The 18952-nt window shown below is 36.6% G+C and overlaps 1 protein-coding gene across 1 annotated transcript in view; it reads left to right on the top strand.

The window, feature by feature from the left end:
• The window catches only part of LUZP2 (leucine zipper protein 2), a 196909-nt gene that overhangs the window by 77596 nt on the left and 100361 nt on the right, over positions 1 to 18952 (top strand). Inside the window, exons 2-4 of the mRNA XM_009638176.2 lie at positions 13032 to 13149; positions 14575 to 14645; positions 15497 to 15578. Coding sequence (XP_009636471.2) covers positions 13032 to 13149; positions 14575 to 14645; positions 15497 to 15578 — 271 coding nt within the window. The remainder of the gene's footprint in view (positions 1 to 13031; positions 13150 to 14574; positions 14646 to 15496; positions 15579 to 18952) is intronic.

Raw genomic sequence — 18952 nt, 5'->3', positions numbered from 1 at the left:
GGATGGATGACATGGTCATTAATAAATGTAATTCCTACTAACCTAACATTTCTATTACAAACATAAAATTTTATATCCAAGTTTTTGGAAATATAAATTTTTATTAGAAGAAAATACATAAGTAAGCCTAATTTAAAAAAGTAAAGCATGGCTGTTTTGCTGATCTAATCTATCTTGTTATCCATCGGAGTCTATCCATTCACATGTTATTCTGTGTTTTCAGATCTATTACCGATGAATTGTCAAGCTGTAAATATCACAGACAGTTTTTATTAGACAATTACATTTTCTTAAGCTTAATTATGTGAAGACTGAGTTCATACAGACTTCATAAAGAGGAAAAATTAATATGATTTTAGGTATTGGGCCAATGGGAATAGCAGCTGTTACTTAACTTATGTATTGCTTTTTTTTTTTTAAACTTGTGTTTCAGTACATTTTTGAGGGAAACAGAAAAAAGCATTTCTCTATCATCTGTTGATAGGAGAGCCACAAAGTAGATAGATATGCTGTATTGCAGTGTTTCCTGCATACAGCTATTTCTGGATAACTTTCTATGGTTGAATTTGAGAGCACTGTCTCTCTGTTATACAGATTTGCAATATTTTGTCAAGTGTTAGATAGAGAAATAATTTTGCTTTTATGTCCCTTTCATTTATTTTTGCATTTCCTGTTCTTTAAAAATCTACCTAATCTCTTTTTGTTGTTTTCAGCGTTTCTCTTTAATGTTTCTGGAATTGCTAGTTCTCTTGCTTGCCCCAGGTACTTGTGTCTATTCTTCATAATTTGTATTCAGTAGTTGTTCTACATTTTGTTACTCAAAATTTCCCTGACGTAGATTGTGCTGAAAGCAGTATTTTATTGTTAAGGAGTCAGAGACACAGCAGTGGACCTTAAGTTTTTATTTAGCTCTCTTAATTGCTTACATGGGACTTGCCAGTTCTTTTGACCTGTTCAGATATTTCTGACTAGTATAGTAGCAACAAAACTAAATTCAATTATTCTCAATAGACTAGGGGCCTTCACTTAAGTACAGCCTAGAAGAACATGGATTTTTATCCAGAACGGCACTTAGATATAATTAGGTTTTTTTAGTATTTTAAGCAAGTGTTTGAAGTTTAGTGAGGACACAGTTCAAGATGCGGATTTTTAGAAGTTATTTCATCAGAAGTGAAATAGATATCCTGGTTCTGTCAGGGGAGCAGGATCATTTTTGTTCCAGTACAAACAAAAAAGTAACAAAGAGTTATTTTGATTATTTTTGAGTCTTTTAAAGATCCTAAAGAAATGAGTTGCGGCATGCATGATCCTGTGTTTTGTACAAGCACAGGATAATAGTATCTTGAGATGATCTGTTTTCACAGTGGAGTGAACAAAGTTAAAGGTGGTTTGATACCATAAAGACAAATTTAATGGTAAATTGTTCGAAGTTGTCCTTTCTGGCAGACAATGAACTATACAATTGCTTCTGTCTATTCTGCTTATTGCTCTAATGCCGCTATAACGGGGTGAAGAGCAGGTGCAAGGACAGACCCGTTAGCAGAATTGCTGAGCGGGTGACATGCGCTGTAAAGAACTTGGGTTTCACTTTTCTCATTTCATGCCAGATTGAGTAAAACAAATATCCAGAAAGCCTTCTGCTAGGTAGAACAGAATATTCCTACTGTGTTTCCTTTAAAAAGTAGTCTTCTGAAGGGATTTGCAGGATTTTTCTTTTGTGTAATTATCTAGCTGATGGATTAAAAAAAGAAAAAGTGGAGGTTTACTGCAGGCAAGCCACTCCCAGATAGTTCTGAAAAGTTTACCAAGAGTCCAAGACAGATTCTGGTATTCCCCTGGATGAGGCTTTAATATTGTAAGACTAAGGATGTGATGTCAGAAGAGGCAACTAAAACTGACACATTTTCTACTGATGGCTGGGAGATGGGATAAGAACTTTTATATATTTCTCACATTATGTGGCTTTGGTAACAATTTCTAGATAGAAAAAGTTGTTTTCATCAGGTTATTGATATTGTCTGTTTCAGACAGGCTCATGCTTGCTCTGCCACCATGCTGAGCTCGTGAGAAGACAATTTAACGTAGTCCTGACCATCAGGTAATGTGAGTTCTCAGACGCTTGGGCTCAGTGACGCCTTTTTTTTTTGACTTTCTGACAATGTGTTGATAATATTTATGCTAGTTTTATCTTTGGTTTTATCCTGTTAATTTAGTAGTACCAATTATGCCACAAGTTCACCTCATGATCCTGTTGCTTTTTATTTTTTTTTAATTCTTTTTACAGTTGTGGGACAGCCACAGTGTGGCACACTTTACACCCTATCATTTGGGAATCATATAATCAACATGCAATTATTAGTTACTATCCTATTGTAATAATGTTTTGGTGATATATTGACATATTGAAGTAATGTTTTAGAGTGGGGTGGCCCAATTGATTTAAAAATTGAATGAAAATGAATAAATGTTCACCCTCAAAGCAAAAGATATGCACTGAATGCACTCAGTCATTCCAGGTCAGCTGGTTCAGTAGCATACAGGACTCTGGTACTGGTGATATTCCTTAATTTCAGATATCAGAGTGCATAAATAAAAATCTAAGTATTAAACTAGCTGTGCAGACTTGCCTACAAAACACAGTAAGAAAATAAGGTTTTTATATTTGATGCCTTTCCAACCATGACTTGTCCTTACTTTTTATGTGCCTAGCAGATTTTAATTCATAGCACCATGAAGGAGGAAAAGCAGACAGGAGACAGTAAAATTGGATACGACAGATTTGTTGGCAAGAGTTTCCATGATTCAGGGGAAAAAAGTGAAAAAAGGGAAAATATAGGCCTAAAGTTAAGAAACTTTTTTTTTAATTCTTTTTTAATATGCTGATTTTGTTAGGTTGTGGAAGTACCTCCCAGAGGTGGTGGCAGAAGTCCCAAGGCTTTGAGCCGTTACGAAACTTAAAAGGCTGAAACACTATAAACTGTACAACAGAGAACAGTAAGGTCTCAGCAGGAGAAGACAATTGAATATTCAATAAATTTTTCTTCTTGAATTTCTAAATTTCTTTAAGAATGTCTGGAAAAATTTTAATCAAATGGAGGTTTGTTTTCATGTTTTCAGCTGAAAAATTTATTTATTGTATTTACTTTTTGTAACAATCTAGGTTTGAATTACATTAGCACTGGAGCATGTGAAAGAAGAGAGGAAGAATTATACGGAACAGATTGTTTTATTAACGTTTGAGCAGAACTAATGTAGAAGTTAGGATGCATCAGCAATTTTAAATATTTGGAAATTGTGAAATTAAAAAAAAAGGAAATTGGGAATATTTGGGAAAAAATGGGAAATTTGTTGCTACAAGACAAGCCTAATATAATAATTTTTTGTAATGGTTGGACTTAAAATAGCAAGGTAATTTCGTTCTTCCAAATTTTAACGTATCTCTGTTTCTAGTAACCAAATTATTTTGTTAATGCCTGCTATCTCAATGAACTAGCAATGGAGGTGCAGATACAACTTCTCTACATCCTCAAGCAGAGTAAAGATTTGGAAGATCTGTAACTACAGTTACGTTCAGAGGTGATGCTTTCCTAACAAGTCACTAGGCTTTGGAAGCGGAGGCTGCTCGCCGTGGCTGAGCCCGTGTTGGCAGCCCTGGTGTGAGCGGGCAGTCTGCCAGCCTTTCTCGGCATCGCTCCTCTGCTGGCAGTACAACAGTTAGGTTTGTTGGTTTACTGTTGTGACCTGGGTATTTGTGCGATTGCTGCTGTACCGGCTGAATTCAGTTGTTATATTCAGCAGCTTTGTTCCACCTTCAGTCTTTCACAGGAACCGTTAAGCTGATGATGCTTGGCGCTAGCTTCCTCTATAGGGAGACACCAGTCTTGCTCGAGAGTGATTCAGTCCCGAGTCACTGCGTTCCCTGTCAGAAGGGAACGTTGTTCCTCTCCTTCAAATATCACAGAATATAAAGGGATTAGCTCCTGGCAGACTGGAGGTAACTTCTGTGAATAAGCTGTGTAAATGGGGCACCCTTGGCGCTGAAAGGCCGCAGGGGCAGCCAGTCTGGGCTGCCTTGTGTGCAAATCTTCATGGCATTCACTTCAGTGAAGGGACTTCAGATTCCCTAAGCAGAAATCACAGCTATTTTTTATTGCAGTTTATATTATCAAGACAACTTCCAGACCTTCCCTGGTCTCTGAAAGTGCAGGAGAACACTAATTTTCATACTGCTGATTGGTAGGGCTTTTCTCCTTCCCCTAATAAATACTCCCAAGATCAGCATTTAACTTGTGTTTTTCTTAAACCGGATACATTCTTGGTCACCAGACCATGGATGCAGTGCCTCCTTGTACTTTTCTTGGTGTCTCTGGGCAATTCAGCTGTGTCAGGATTTAATTTCTAGTAACACAGAAGATGTTTCGGTGCTTGTGGTCCTGGGTAGCAACAGGTGAGGAATTTAGTATCTTGGTGGTAAATGAAGGGTTAGTCAAGCACATGAGTGCCTTAACTACCAACATCCTCTTTATCCTGACTTCTTAAGATGCTAATTTGAAAAGTGTTTTACTTAGACATTTTAAAAAAACATGGTATGGTTTATTAATGCAATAAATCTAACTCAGTAGTATTAGGTTTTTGAGAAGTGCCACGACATGCCGTGGGTAGCTCGTCATTAAGACAAGTCACATTTATTTTTAAAAATAGAGTAGGGGAAGTTAATTTAACTCCCTTAACCTTATACCATGTTTGCCCTTCCACACACAGCCAGTAGAAATGTTTTGTGGACTTTGGCAAGTCTAGATCATACTGCCAGCTGAGCTCACTGTGCACGTTCCTAGCATGATGATAGGATTCTAGCATGAATTTAAAAAGAATACTCCTGTGGCGTGTCTCGGCCTAGAAATGCGATAGTCCTAGGTTTATAGATTTGTGTGCACGTTTTTATATGTATATTGTGTGAGTGTGTGCATGGTTATGTATATAGAATCGAATGATCTTGGACTAATTTCTCATCTTGCTTTTGGGTTAATAAAAAAAAAAAGTTTTGCAAGTTCTATGTCTAAAACTCGATTATAGCTGATCAGTGAACTTTACTAAACTAAGTTATTAAACAGTGAAATAGACTTTCAGAGCATACCCCTTGACAGTTCTGTCACGTAAAATAGAAAAATTTCAATTTTATATCAACTGAGATAACAGCTTAGACAGAAAGAGAGAATGAAATTTCCTATAGATGTCATGATGTTGGTAGGTTCTTCTTTATTAAACAGCAGAATTAAATGTAAAATTCCGTAACAACTATAAGATTAAATTATACACCTAGCTGAGACAGAAATGTTATCCTGATTGTATTGTAAGAGATGTTGGAAAAAAGCATTGCCGGTTATCGGAGGCGACTAGTGTAACAGTGCTGTATTCAAGGGTAATAACATTGATGTCATAGTCAAATGTTTTAGATATGCAGTAGAAAATCAGACCAAAGGCAGTATTATGGGCATAAATAATGAAGAATATCAGAACTGAAAAGGGTAATGTTAACTATCAGAAAAAGAAGGGGTTGGTGTGAATGGGTTTCCTATTAAAGACTAAATCCTGTAGATCTGATGTGAAAGTCAACTCCACATGCAGAGAACAAGTCCATATTTATGTGGTCTGTATTTGAATGGTTGTAAAGAGTTTAATAACTTCCTTTTCAGAAGATGTCTTTTCCGTATTACAACTGTGTAAATCCAGTAAGGATTCATTGCTGTAGGTAAGGTACCTACTGAACGATAGCTTGAAGAAGGAAAAAGGCTTATCCCACCTATTCGTGTGTTTGGGCTGAGGGGTTATTTTTCTGTGGAGTCAGTCACGGGGTTTTTTCCAGTCCTTTCTCATGATGATAACTCTTTGCTTTTGTGGCCTGTGCACTTTTCAGTGTTGGTTTTTTTTTTTTTTCCTCTTTGGGTCATTATTTTCAGTATCACGTTATACATGATGATTCAACTTGCTGTGCCATTTCCTGGGGCTGGGTATCTACACCAGCTGCAAGTTTTCAGAAATCTCCTTCGGCTCCTTTACTCATTGATGGGAATTGACGGTTGCATCTTTTCCCCGATGAGTCATTGATTCTGCACAGCCAAGAGTCTGCCAAAAAGATGCTAGATTGTTTTGGTTTATTTACGATGAGTGCATTAAAAAGTAAGAGGAAATAGATGCAAAGGGCCTGATTCTCTAGCTGCTAGCTGTATAGAAACAAAATAAAATGTACCAGCACTGCTACCGTTTTGTGGGCTATTAAAGTTAGAATAGGACAGGCACTTAAGTCTACTTAAGTGGTTATAACCTGCTACAGTCACGTATGTACCGACAATGTGATTTTTATTTGAACTGTTAATAAATTGAGCCTGGACCACAGGATCATACATTATTTTTAGTAGGTAGGAGTGAAACATTCCAACCAAATCTTTAGCACAAATTATGGAAGTCAGTTAAATAAAAATTTTCCTTGGCTCACCCTAAATCCCGAAGTTCATTTTTCTTCCTGTAGCTAACGTAAATGCCATTTGAGTATGGAGAACGGTTGTATCTGACAAAGGCTGGATTGCAGCAAGAGCTTATCTGCTGATCAACTTAATGCTTGTATGATTTTTCCAAATGTCATTGTTAATTTAAGATTGACTGAAATCAGATAAAAGCAGGTTAGATGCTATTATAGTGTATATATGTATACACACTGTAATTACATATAGCATATATTGCATAATTTAGATAATCTCATCATTCTGTTCGTTGATCATTAATAAATGACTTCCACTGAATTTCTAGATAAAAAATACTCGTGTTTAGAGAGGGAGGAAAAAGCAGCATTGCAGTTATCATTCTCAATTTTTCTCGTTTGCCTATTTTACCATTTAAAAGATTCTTATCTTCAATTTCCAGGTATGTTGATTTAGAATTGTGATGAATCTTTTTCTCACTTGAATTTAGGCCACATTCACGTGTACGCATCCACCGATGTGCAATCATGCACTTTGCAAGAGTACTTTGTAAGCAGGATTTACTGTTTATGATGCATGAAAAGGGATGCAATCTACTCTTTGCTTAACTATCACTGCTTTAAAAAAATAGCCAAATCCACGAGGCTTTGACCTTCTCATCATCTCACCTAAATTCCTTAGAATTTACAGTAGGATGCCCTAAGATATTAAATGCAATTATAGCAGGAAAGCTTTAAAAAAAGAAAGGCATGAGGAATGTAACTGACAGTAGGTATGCTGAAAGAGAGTTTATCTTAAGTTTATCTTAAACTGCAGACTGTATTTCAAGTTTCTCTTTTGTTTTAAGGGTTGGGTCTTTTGCAGTCGGGGAAATTTATGTACCATAAATAATTGAACTCTTTATAAAAGTTTTATTTCAAAGACAGGCTAGTGGGAAAACAAAATCAATTTTACTTTGTCCTGACATAGTACATATTATTCAGTGAGAAATAAACTCAGTCCTTATTTTGAAGACTAAAAGCTTAATTTCTAACATTTAAGGAAATAACAGTCAGAGGTAGAGTGCTCTCTAGGGTGCAAGTCTTTGTAGTTACTAGGCATTTGTCTCTGTTGCATACTGAAAATTAGAATCTGTTGAAACGTTTACTATAATCTATTAAATCATGTCAGTAAGAATAATAGAAGAGTCAAAACAGCTGACTAAGCTTAAACCCGTAAGTGAATATCATTCCTTGAAAACAAATGGTATTGGAATTTACGCTAACACTACATCAATAGGCTGATGGTAAAAGCGAAACAACTTGCAGCTGGAGTACCACATGACCTTAACATGCAGAGCATTGCTAAATTGTTCTGTTTCATACTGAACATCTGTAAAAGCACAGTCATGTGCCAAAATGATAAAATTAAATGAGTATTAAATGATTAAAATGAGTATTTTAATCATAGGTGGGTATGCTGATGCTGACGCTTTATTTTGCAGAATGGTGTTACTGGTGTAACCCAATATTCAAAGAACAGATTTAATCTGTGTTTCCTAGGAATGGGTTTAATTTATCTTGGCCACATATAATTATACTGCAAAATGAGTATTTTTTTTTTGAGAGTCGGAAGATTTCAGAAAATTACTGGGATTTCACAGTGTTCATGGCAGGGTGGTACAGTGGAGATATGTCACGTTCAGAGTCAACATCTTCCAGAACTGTACTGTGGTACAAAACTGGCATCCAAGTTCAGCATAAGCAAATTGTTCAGTTTAGAGCTTATTTTTCTGGCTGCAAGAACCCACTCTCTTCCACACCCACACAATTTGTCATTAAGTTTAACATTTCACTGTTTTCCTACTAAAGTTCCTTCTCTTCCATTCTCCCACATGGTGAGGGGTGATGCCATCCTTCTTAAAGAGCCATATGCTTCATTCAGGGTGTTAGATATAGATTAGGTGTTCTTTCAGTTTAAATCTTACTTGAACTCAGATGAATTATGCTGGTTAAGTCTTGTTGATATCTGGTCCAATTGCTTTACATCTTGCAATTTTTTTCCTTATTTAGACTAGTAATCTTGTTAGTTAATCAAATTCAGAGGAGTTTGATGATGTTCACCAGGACAAAAATCTGTGATTATATATTTTGTGATTTAGATGTTTTCACATATAAAAGAAATATTACTATGTCATGATGGAAATAATACTTTATCTAACTTTAGGTCCAGAAAAAAACACTATTCAGTTAATATAATAGCACAGCTGCAGAGTATGGGCACGCTGATATAGATTTTACTTCTAGAATTGCCTATCTATCCACACTTACAGTTATATTGCATATATGTGTGTAAAACCTTCCAGAGAGTGCGTATCGAATGTTTGGGTCTCCCAAGTTTTGGTCAAATGGAAGATTAAGAAAAACAATTGACCATAGATCTTTCCTTAAACCCAGTCCTGAGAATCTTGTTAATATTAAAGAAGTGTAAAAGTGAAGATATATTTAGTTTTGTGGGAGAATGTGAGAGTTCTTGAATAATCTAAGTGATTCATGATTAGACCACCGTATTGTCCCCCTCCCTGGAGGTATTTAAAAGACAGGTAGATGTGGTGAGTAGGGACATGGTTTAGTGGTGGAATGGCAGTGTTAGGTTAACGGTCGGACTTGATGATCTCAAAGGTCTTTTCCAACCTAAACCATTCTATGATTTTATGGTTCTATTTACCAATTTACCTTCTTTCACTTGAATTGCACTTCATTGGTCTAAATGACACAACTTTGCAATGTAGAAGTTGAGGTCACCAAAATAGATGGGCTAATCCGAGGGTTTGTTGGCTGTCACATGGGTGCCATCTTCAAATGTATGGGCACTGTTCTCAGACACAACGCTAAGTGTCAAAGCTTGGTATCAGAGATAATATTGTCCAGAATTTAAAATCTTTGAGGATCTAATAGTTAATAGATCTGATAGGTATGTCTTGTATCTTCAGTCTTCTTCCTTTTTTAAATTCATCTTCTAACAGTTCTGAGGGTTAAGTTTGTTTGGTGATTGACTGTGGTAAATTGTTGGCTTTCTGTCTCCTCCTCTCTGCCTAGTGTGTCATAAAATATAAGATGAAGAAAAATATAAGTGCATGCATAGTTTACATTAAATTTCATTTTAAAATCTGGGAAATGTTCTAGTTTATGCAAATTGGTATCTATCAGTGTTTACAAGACACCATAGTGAAACCTGTGCCAACTGAATACCCATGGGGCAGCATAATTGACTGCTTGGGACAGATGGCCTTTAAATACGCAAGATAAACTGGAACTGGAGGAGGGTGTGTGTTACTTTAAAGTGATCGTTAAGACGGTGTTACCACTTGCAGGTAATTTTTTTAGATGCAGGGTTTAACTTTAAACAAAAGCGTGACATTTCAATGAGAAAAGAGACTATCAAGTCTAATTTGCTTTTTGTGATGCTTAAAGAGGAATGGAAGTGATGACCTTCCTTAAACTACCTGATTGCTTTTAGCAGGAGGAAATTCCTCCTTGACCTCTGTTCATCAGCAAATTAAAATGGGAGTATTCTCTGAAGCTTGTCAGGCTGATTACACATAATGTTGTTACTACCACTGCTGTGAGCCAGCTCCTTTACAGTGATGTGTACTTTGTATAAAATCACCCGTAGCTGGAGTGGTAACAAAAAACCTATAGTTTTTTTCTATATAAAACTTAAAGTGGGAGATTTTATTTACATTGCATGTAACAACCAGAATGCTAACATTTTTCAGGTAACCTAGCACTTGCTAGCTTTAATTCATGTAACAGTAGCTTCTTTCATTCATTTTGATAGAAAAATTTGAACCAAACCCTCCATGTAAATAGGGCTAAATTCTGGATGGTTCAAATCTTGGCGTATGGATTTTCCTGTAAACCCACGGTGAGTTCATCTACGTGACCTCTGTATGAGATGATTTATTTTTTATAACATTAGTTATTCATACTAAGGATGACAGTGTCACCGAAATCGGGAAGAATGAACCTCGTAACACCAACGTAGTGTTAGAAGGCAGGCATTCTTTATTCACGGCGCCGGATGCACGGGGGATCGCTCCACCTAACGTGCATGCATCAAGCGGCAACTTGCCCGTTTATATGTAGCAAAATATTACATATGTATGAAGTTTTTCGGTAAGCCTATACATATGCATAACCTGTCTCCACTTTGTATTAAAATTAGCTTCAGGAGGTCATTTCCATAAGTCCCTCCCCACTGCGCCTGCTCAGTGCCTCCTGGTGGTGGTCGTCGGGGGTCGTGGGGATGAAGGCCGATGGCTCCTCTTCATCACTGCTAGTAACCCCTTGTTCTCGCGCAAACTCAGTTGCTCCTTGGCTCTTGCTCAAACCACAGGGGCGGTGCAGACCAGCTCTTGAGGTAAACACCTGGTTCTTATCAAAAAACTGTCCTTTGTAAGGAGCCACAAATCTTTCTACATCAATTAGTTCTCATTCCTTGTAGTCTGGCAACCTTGGCAAACCGTTATTATCTTTTTGCTTCATCCCCTCCCGATTCTACTCGTCCTTGAATAGGGTTCTAAATTCACTAAGTAACTATACTACAGACTTTAAGAAGAACAAAAAAATCCAAGCTAGACACTACTGACTTTAACAAAGCAACCGCAAGCTAGACAATACTAATTTTAGCAACGTAACAGCAAGCTAGACAATAAGGCCTAAATTTTATGCATGTAAGCCATTTTACATTTGGGGTCTTTTTGACCCTTAGGGTATCAACAGGATTACTTATGAGTAATTTAGCTGTTTAGTTACTGGTAGGTGCTTATAGCTGAGCTCTGGCATTATCTCCTTACACTGACTTTTCCCGGTGTCTCTTAGGGTCGTCCTTAGAGGCATTTTTTGTTCCCCCACTAGATCTCCAGATTTTCCTTTCTCCTGGTGGATGAACATAATTGAAATGGTCTGAAACCACAGTTTCTTGAAATAAAGTTCATCCACAAATTTAAAGAAAAAGCACAATTTTTAAAGGTAATAAAATACTTTACTGACAGCTGAGCTTTTTATCTACCAACTATGGAACACATTAAAAAGATTGTAGATTTTATTTTACTATCCTGGGAAAACTTGACATTTTTTGGTGGGGTGTGTGTGCGACTCTCCTCTTTTCCTTTTAAACTTTGCTCTAAAAGAGAACTTCTACTCTAAAATGAAACAGTCGACCTAGAAATTAGGCTGAAGATCATCTTATTTTGCAGCAACAAGCAGAAATTGAAGATGTTTTGTGTTTCATTAAAAAGCGTAGAGTTCTTTGAGTTTGCACCTCTAATTTGTAACATTCTGTCAAAGCTGAGTATAATTATTGGTAAAACTTCAATATAATGTTAAGATTCTTTGCCTAAAGTCTTGTGTGTTGATGAAAGAAACATTTTATTCACTTTCATCTCTTCTAGGTATCCAAAGTATCATTTAATATAGAATAATTTTCTTTTTTCATAAATCTGTCATGTTTTGTGAGCTGTCTATTGCTACAATAGTTAGGACTGATATTAGATGGCATATTTAATTTGCTTTAGTGAGTTTCTTTGCTGTGTATTCAAAGTGTGTATTCAAAATGCATTAAAGGAGCGTTAAGGTTCCTGTTTGACTTTCAAGGCCTTGGAACTGATAATGAAATAGTACTTATGTGTTGCGGAGTTGAGATTCTTTTTTTCTCCCCTCCTTAGAACCAGAGGTAGAGCAAGGAGGAAAAAATAAAATTAAATTAAAGTTCAGTTGTAGAAGGAATGGATGTTTCAATTCACTGATCAGTTTTCCTCAAAACGATAATTTTAAATGAAAAAGTATGTTGGTTTAGAAATAACTGTGATGTTTGGTTTTTTTCCCTGAAACAGCGTATGTGAGTTAGATCTTTATTTCATTCAACCTAAAACAATGTGCATTGACTTTATGTCACTGTGGATTTTATAGAATCTTTAAAATGTATAGTTACATTCCAAGTAAAAATCAACCATTTTGAAAAGGATAGAATATTTTGACTTATCCATTAATTCATAATTAGGTTTCATTCCTCTTAGCCTGTTTGCCAGTTGTAGTTCACACTGAAAGGAGGTTTCAGTGGGGGGAAACTGGAGTGAAATAAATATTACAAGGTTAAAATAGATCTGAATCATCCTTCCTCCAAATTACTGGGTGTCACGAAACATAATACTTTCAAAGTTTTGCTTGGTTTCTCGCATGGAATATCTTTTAAATAAGAAAAATCTCATGCTATGTACCGTCATTCATGTTAAATACATCCTTTCTGTCTCCTTTCATCACAGACAATACACCATTTGCAGATTCAGTCTGATAATTTGCATACTCAGATGCAGCACATCATTTTGACATATAAAACGTGTATTTATCTACATTAGGAGAAATCAAGTTGTTATATAGGTGAACAGGGGGACACACTTCAATTTGGAATCTATAGAGAATGTTGGAATTAATTAAATTTGAGTGAACTGAGACTGTTTTCAAATGCATTGAGTAATGTTTTGAGACTATCTCATGCTTTTATTTTCTGTGTTAGGCAGGGCTATGAAGAACTGGAAAGACAGCTGAAAGAAGTCTTTAAGGAAAGGAGCAATATCCTTCGCCAACTGTCGAGGACTTCTAAAGAACTTGAGGGAATTAAAGTAAACCTCCAGGTTAGGTTATGTCTTGGTTTTTTCATGTTGATATCTATTTCTTATAAAAAAATATGGGGGTTTGTAGTATGCAAATAATAATTATTTTGTTGATCCTGTACTTAACATAAACCTGATGTTTTTATGGAAAATGCAGGCTTAGTGAGTTGGGCCCTTTGTCCACTTACTCAAAAATATAAAGAAAATATGAAAATCAAGCATAGTAGAACAAAAAAGGAAGGAAAAAGAACAATCTGATTTAGTGGAATTACCACACATGTGTCCTGGAAGCTGTTATAAAGGATCTACTTTGCTATTGCAGGTTGCATCTTTGCTGATGAGTTGCATATACTCAGCCTAGTTTAGCTGCTCACCTTACCTACCCCTCACCATGCCATCTACATACACAGACTGACTGGATTTACTGCAGGACATTATTTTACAAGTTTAGCTGACAAATTGTGCTAGAGGAGCCTGCAGCTAGAGCTGAGATGTCTCTGCATTTAATTTTTGGTATCATTGGTAAGCTGAAAGGACAACAAGAGTCAGATTAACTCTGGAGTCAAATTAGCTCCTCAGAGCAAAAAACAGAGTAAAAGGCCTGCTCTGGATTTGAGCTTCTGAAATCACCAGATGCTCACTTAAGAGGTTGGTTTTTTCCTGCCCCCCCCGCACCCCGCCCCAGATATAGTCTGTTGCTCTGGTAAAAACATTCGGGCTCATTATCAGCTGAGTTTTGTCTCTGTATGTCATGCCGTTTTAAAGGATGGTATTGTCCTGACATTGCATTTTTATCATCATGTTGACGTAAGCTAAATGGGAGAAATATAAGGAGTAGTATTCCTGTATCTGTTCACAGGAGACTGCTGGTCCTGTGTCTCAATACTGTGCTATGTTATGTTATTATACTCTCTTATATTTCAGACTTCTCTGGTCCTAATTAATGTGAACTGGTTCTAATTAACGTGAACTGTGGCCTATTGAACCTTTTATCTTTTTTTTGAATGCTTTTGCATTCTTGATCATCGTAGGTGTTTTCTTTTTAGAGAAATGTGCTTCTTGTAACAAAGTTATTTGAGAATAGAATTTCTTATGCAGCACAGCTGAAGGCAGTACTCAGTAACGTTACGTTATTTTAGACTCAACACTGCAGAGATGCAGATATAGGCAAAGAACTGTAGCATTATCTTCATCATACAATCCTAATGCTTGTTTCTAAATCTACTTATTTGATCATCTGTCATTTAATATTTGAACAACAGCTGTATACAGTTAGCCGTGTCGAATTACTGGAGAAGAAAAGTCAGGCTATTCCTGTTTCTCACCAAGTGGTAGTATCTGTAATACACTGGGAGCATTTTATGAAATGAAGGACCAAATTAATCATTTCACAGATGAATAACGTTAAAGATCTCTTTGGTAATAGATTTCTTCCTTTACCATCAGTCTTTGAAAAATGATGAAGCATCAGCCAAAAATGATGTGCAGAAGCTTCTGGAACTGGGCCAAAAGCAAAGGTAACATCCCACCTCCTCCCTTCCCTTTCCATTTCCAGGCTGAAAACTGTCAGAGTAGGGAATTCTATCTTTCCCTTTATTTTAATCTATAAACACTGCTACCTGTATTCCAGACTCTGCTGATTAGAACAGTAAAATAGGTGCAGGGAAGTGCTATTTCCAGAAGTTTTTGAAACAAATGACTTAATAGCCGATATTGGGCAGCCACAGCTCCAAAGCGTGTCACACGCTGTGGGTTGGGAAGAGGTGGCCAGCGGAGGATCTCAGCCCACTGCAATTATCACAATTTGAAGAAATTCTCTGACTGCTTCCATAATGCCAAGGGGTTTTTAGATTCAAATAAAACCCAATCCAAACAATTATCCTCCTGGGTTTTTTTCTTGTCCAGTTGTATGCCAGAATCTTCTACCAAATTTTGTGTTGCTTGTCTCCAGAGAGAGCCAGGTGAAGGTAGAATTTTATCAGAGCTTTATTTATTTATCTTAAAGCAGGTATAAACTAGTTCTTATTGATAATAGTGTGGTTCCATTTTGATGTGTTTTCAGTAGCCCGCTTTCCTCACTTTTCTGGTGCCAATCCTTTTTGCTAGAAATTACACACTGGCAGATGTTTTGCACAGCAGGCTACTCAGTAGATGTAAAAGGTGGCCAATTTCTATCATAGATAATTTTTGTCTTGCGTTGGCACTACAGTTCATGGGGTCGTTACGGTTTTTATTAGCAAGACTCATAGACACAGGACATCTGTCTGTTACTCTGAATAATTAAAGGTGCCTTTTCTTGAAACTGAAAAATGTATTTCTTAATGGACACTTGTGATGAAGTGTGTGTTCTGTGTTTTCAAAAAACTAGGGAAGAAATGAAATCTCTCCAGGAGGCCTTTCAAAAGCAGCTTAATGAGGCAACTGAGAAAGCAGAAAAGCAGCAGGCTACCGTGAGTGATTCCCTGTCCTTCTTTCATGATTTTTGTTTGTTTCTTCTGTCTCTTTTTTTTAATCCTTCTGCCTTGAAAATTTGTCATTAGCTCAAATGACGTTGCATGTAAAAAACCTGGATTTCAACTATGTGTTTGTACTCTAGAAGCTTCAGAAGAAAGGAGCTGAAAAAAGTTTTTAAGTTCAAAAGCGCCAAGATCTCCGTCTTCACTAATTTCTGTGGGATTTAGGTGTGTGTAGACGCTTCTGGAGATTTGGGCCTGGAGACTTGGACCTAAATCCTTTTTCTGATGAAGTAATCTTTACAGACCTTCACTTCTCTATACCCACGTACACTGTCATACATCCATTGGCTTTTTTGGAATCACTACTGATGTCCAGCAACAAAATAGAATCATAGTAGAGTGTCTGATTTGGACCACAGTGGATCTAATTATCACTATAGGAAGGTAATAAGTCTCATTAAGATTTCATGCTTTAATGAAATTCTGTTTCTGGATAAATTGTACAATTGGTTGGATTTTTGTGTAGCACTGTAATACTGTGGGGCATAAATAGCCACATTTTGCTATTGCAGGAAAAAAAAAAGGTAGAATCATGTTTTCTGTTAAATTCTAAGATGTAAAAAGGAAATTTTTCCTGTGTTGGCTAGTAGTAGTCCTACACCACAAACACCACTGAGCATAAGTTGACTAGACAGTCTCCAGAGGTTCCTTCAAATCTCGAGTGTTCTGTGATTCTAGACTTGAAAAGAAGCTGCTAGAAGGATTTATAAAATATCTGTGCTGTTTAAGATTATTTTGTACTGAGGCAAGATATATTGTCCTGAAATAAGAAAAAATGAGAACCTAGACTTCACTGCTAGGTACTCAGATCATGCTGGTCAAAAGTTGTCTTTTTCCATGTCCATGGCCACATTCCTACTAGCTTGATCAGCACAACAAATTCTAGTCCTAAAGGCAGAAAACATATTTCGTTATTTAATCTCTGTATTAGATTTTGATATTCAAAACTAATTCAGCTGGGGGTTAACAAAATCTCAGATGTAGTAAATGGATTATTGGCTCTGTTGTTCTTGGTGACATAGCACTTTTTTTAACTTGAGCAGCAATGCCTTGTGTAAATTCAGTCCCTACCCTAGCACTGGGGAAGAGCACAAGATTTGTTCTACACAAGCCAAACAAAATCTACTGTTAGCTGTAAGCAAAAATATTACCTAGTGCAGAAACCAGGAAAAAAACTCTCTGAGTTTATAACAGAACTTGGTTTGGAGTGCTGTCAGCTGGTTAGAGAAACTGAATTCTTGAGCTGTATTCTAAAATTTGCCAATAATAGAATATTAAATTTGCCACTGACTTTAAGGAAAGCAGAACTGTGTCCTTGGTTTGTGACATTTATTTCTTTATGCCTCAGGGTACAATGTACATAATAAAGCTCACCAATACACTGAGACAATGAATATTCAAAAAGTACTTCAGGATCCTCAGATGAAAGCTGCAATAGAAATGGAAATAAATATTATTACTGTCACACAGGGTTACTTTTACACCTGGTTTCTCCATCTGTTTCACGGTTTTCTGAAAGCAATATGAATACTATGAAAGAAGGTCTAGGTATTTTGAGGCAAGCCTAGCTAGAGGATGGGAGCTTGAATTTAATTCTAATTTAATGAAGTGTGAGTCTTGTTTCTAATCCAATTTAAGCACATTTTATTCTACAGGATTTGGTGAAGTAAATCTTGATTTTCATCAGAGTAAATAAGAATAGAATTACATTTCTCAAAGCCACATGAATAAAACACTGGAGGGGGTTGGAGATAGATACTTCTTTTCTGCACTTGCCAAGGAGGTGTAGTACAGTGCTTACTGTACGTTAATTGGCGGTATATATTCAACAGGGAACGCCTGCCTGAGGGTGTTCTTTATTAGGTAAATGCAAAAGTGTAAGTAAGAATTGATAAGAATTAAGTCAAATTACATGAAAAATAATCTGGAAACTGTTCAAGGACTCTGACCAAATGAAAAGAACAAAGGAGATGCCACAGCAATATGTTAAACTTTGCATCTGTGTCTTGGGCAATGTATGGCAAGACTCTTCACTATCAGTTGCACAAATGATTCATCAGAAACAATGTCACCAATGTTACTGTGTGTGCTTGTCCATTTTTTTTTTTTTTTGTACCTTTAAAGCTAGAGAAGTAAAGATTGGGAGGCAGCTAAAAAGTTGCCATTCTGAGGATCTGCTGAAGTGTTGGTGGGTACCGTCTCTTGCAGAGCAGCCAGTGGAGCTGCTGCTAGGTAGCAACAGCTTTCTGAGGGTAGAAGCAGCAACTCAGGCTTGAGGAAACAAAAATTAGGTGTAAAGACAATTCCTGTCCTTTACAGTACTTATCACGCTGAGGACTGACCTGGGAGCCCCTAGCAGGAGCGAGCGCGCCCTTTCTGGGTCCTTTGTCTTCTGCATCTGTAGCACTAACATATGAAGCACAGCAGCATTCCCTCTTGGGACAGGTATTTTCTAGAAAACATATGGCAGATCTCGGATAAATTTATGCTGCTTGTCTCAGTGACTCTATCTGGGATAGTAAAATGTGCAGAAAAATACTAGTTATGATAAGGATGGTTTAAAGTTTAGAGTAGTCCTATGTTGCAAAGTTCAAGGTCAAATAAAATCTAGAAAGCCTTGGGTTGTGAGGAAGCTTCCTTGCAGACCATCTCACACTAGAACTATGGATTATTTGTATATCAAAAAGCATTTTTTAAATAGAGAAAGCTTGTTAGTCAGAAGCACCGTGCTGCGTTTAGGTATACAGCATGTATATAGAATGTGTAAGACAGAATTCAAAATAACCTGTTGTCCTCTTTAACAATCAATAAAGGCTGTCAGAGCTTTTTGGTCTGCATGCAATATCAAATACCTACGCAATTTATAATAGGTTGTTATGCAGTGAAAAAAATCTATTTAAAATGTCAAGCTGTATCTCTAAATGTGAAGTGGAACCACTTCCAGAAACAGGAGTTAGGAACCATGGACTAATTTTCACTTTTGTTAACAAAGAGGCAGAGAGCAAATGACTCATGTAACTTAACAGTGTTATTTTTCCAGTGAATTTGAATAAATAGGGCAAGTAGTGATTTTGTATCTCTGCATTAGGTTAACAGTCTCTTAGAGCTTTTTGGAGAAGGGCTTTTCACTTGACTGTACTTCATGCTAACTGCTTGTATCTTAAGAAATAATTTTTTTTTTTTTTTTTTTTTTTTTTTAGGAAACGACCTTGAGGTTTGCAAAGTTTTTTTCCCATTAACTGCAATTAAACTGTATCAAAAGAGCTGGGTAGCTCTGAATGAGGGAGCAAGTAAAGAAAGAAACAGGG

Source organism: Egretta garzetta, unplaced genomic scaffold, assembly GCF_000687185.1.
Source record: "Egretta garzetta isolate BGI_Z169 unplaced genomic scaffold, ASM68718v1 scaffold455, whole genome shotgun sequence".
Lineage (NCBI taxonomy): Eukaryota > Metazoa > Chordata > Aves > Pelecaniformes > Ardeidae > Egretta > Egretta garzetta.
The sequence above is the reverse complement of the archived record's forward strand: the minus strand, read 5'-3'. Positions and strand labels throughout refer to the sequence as shown.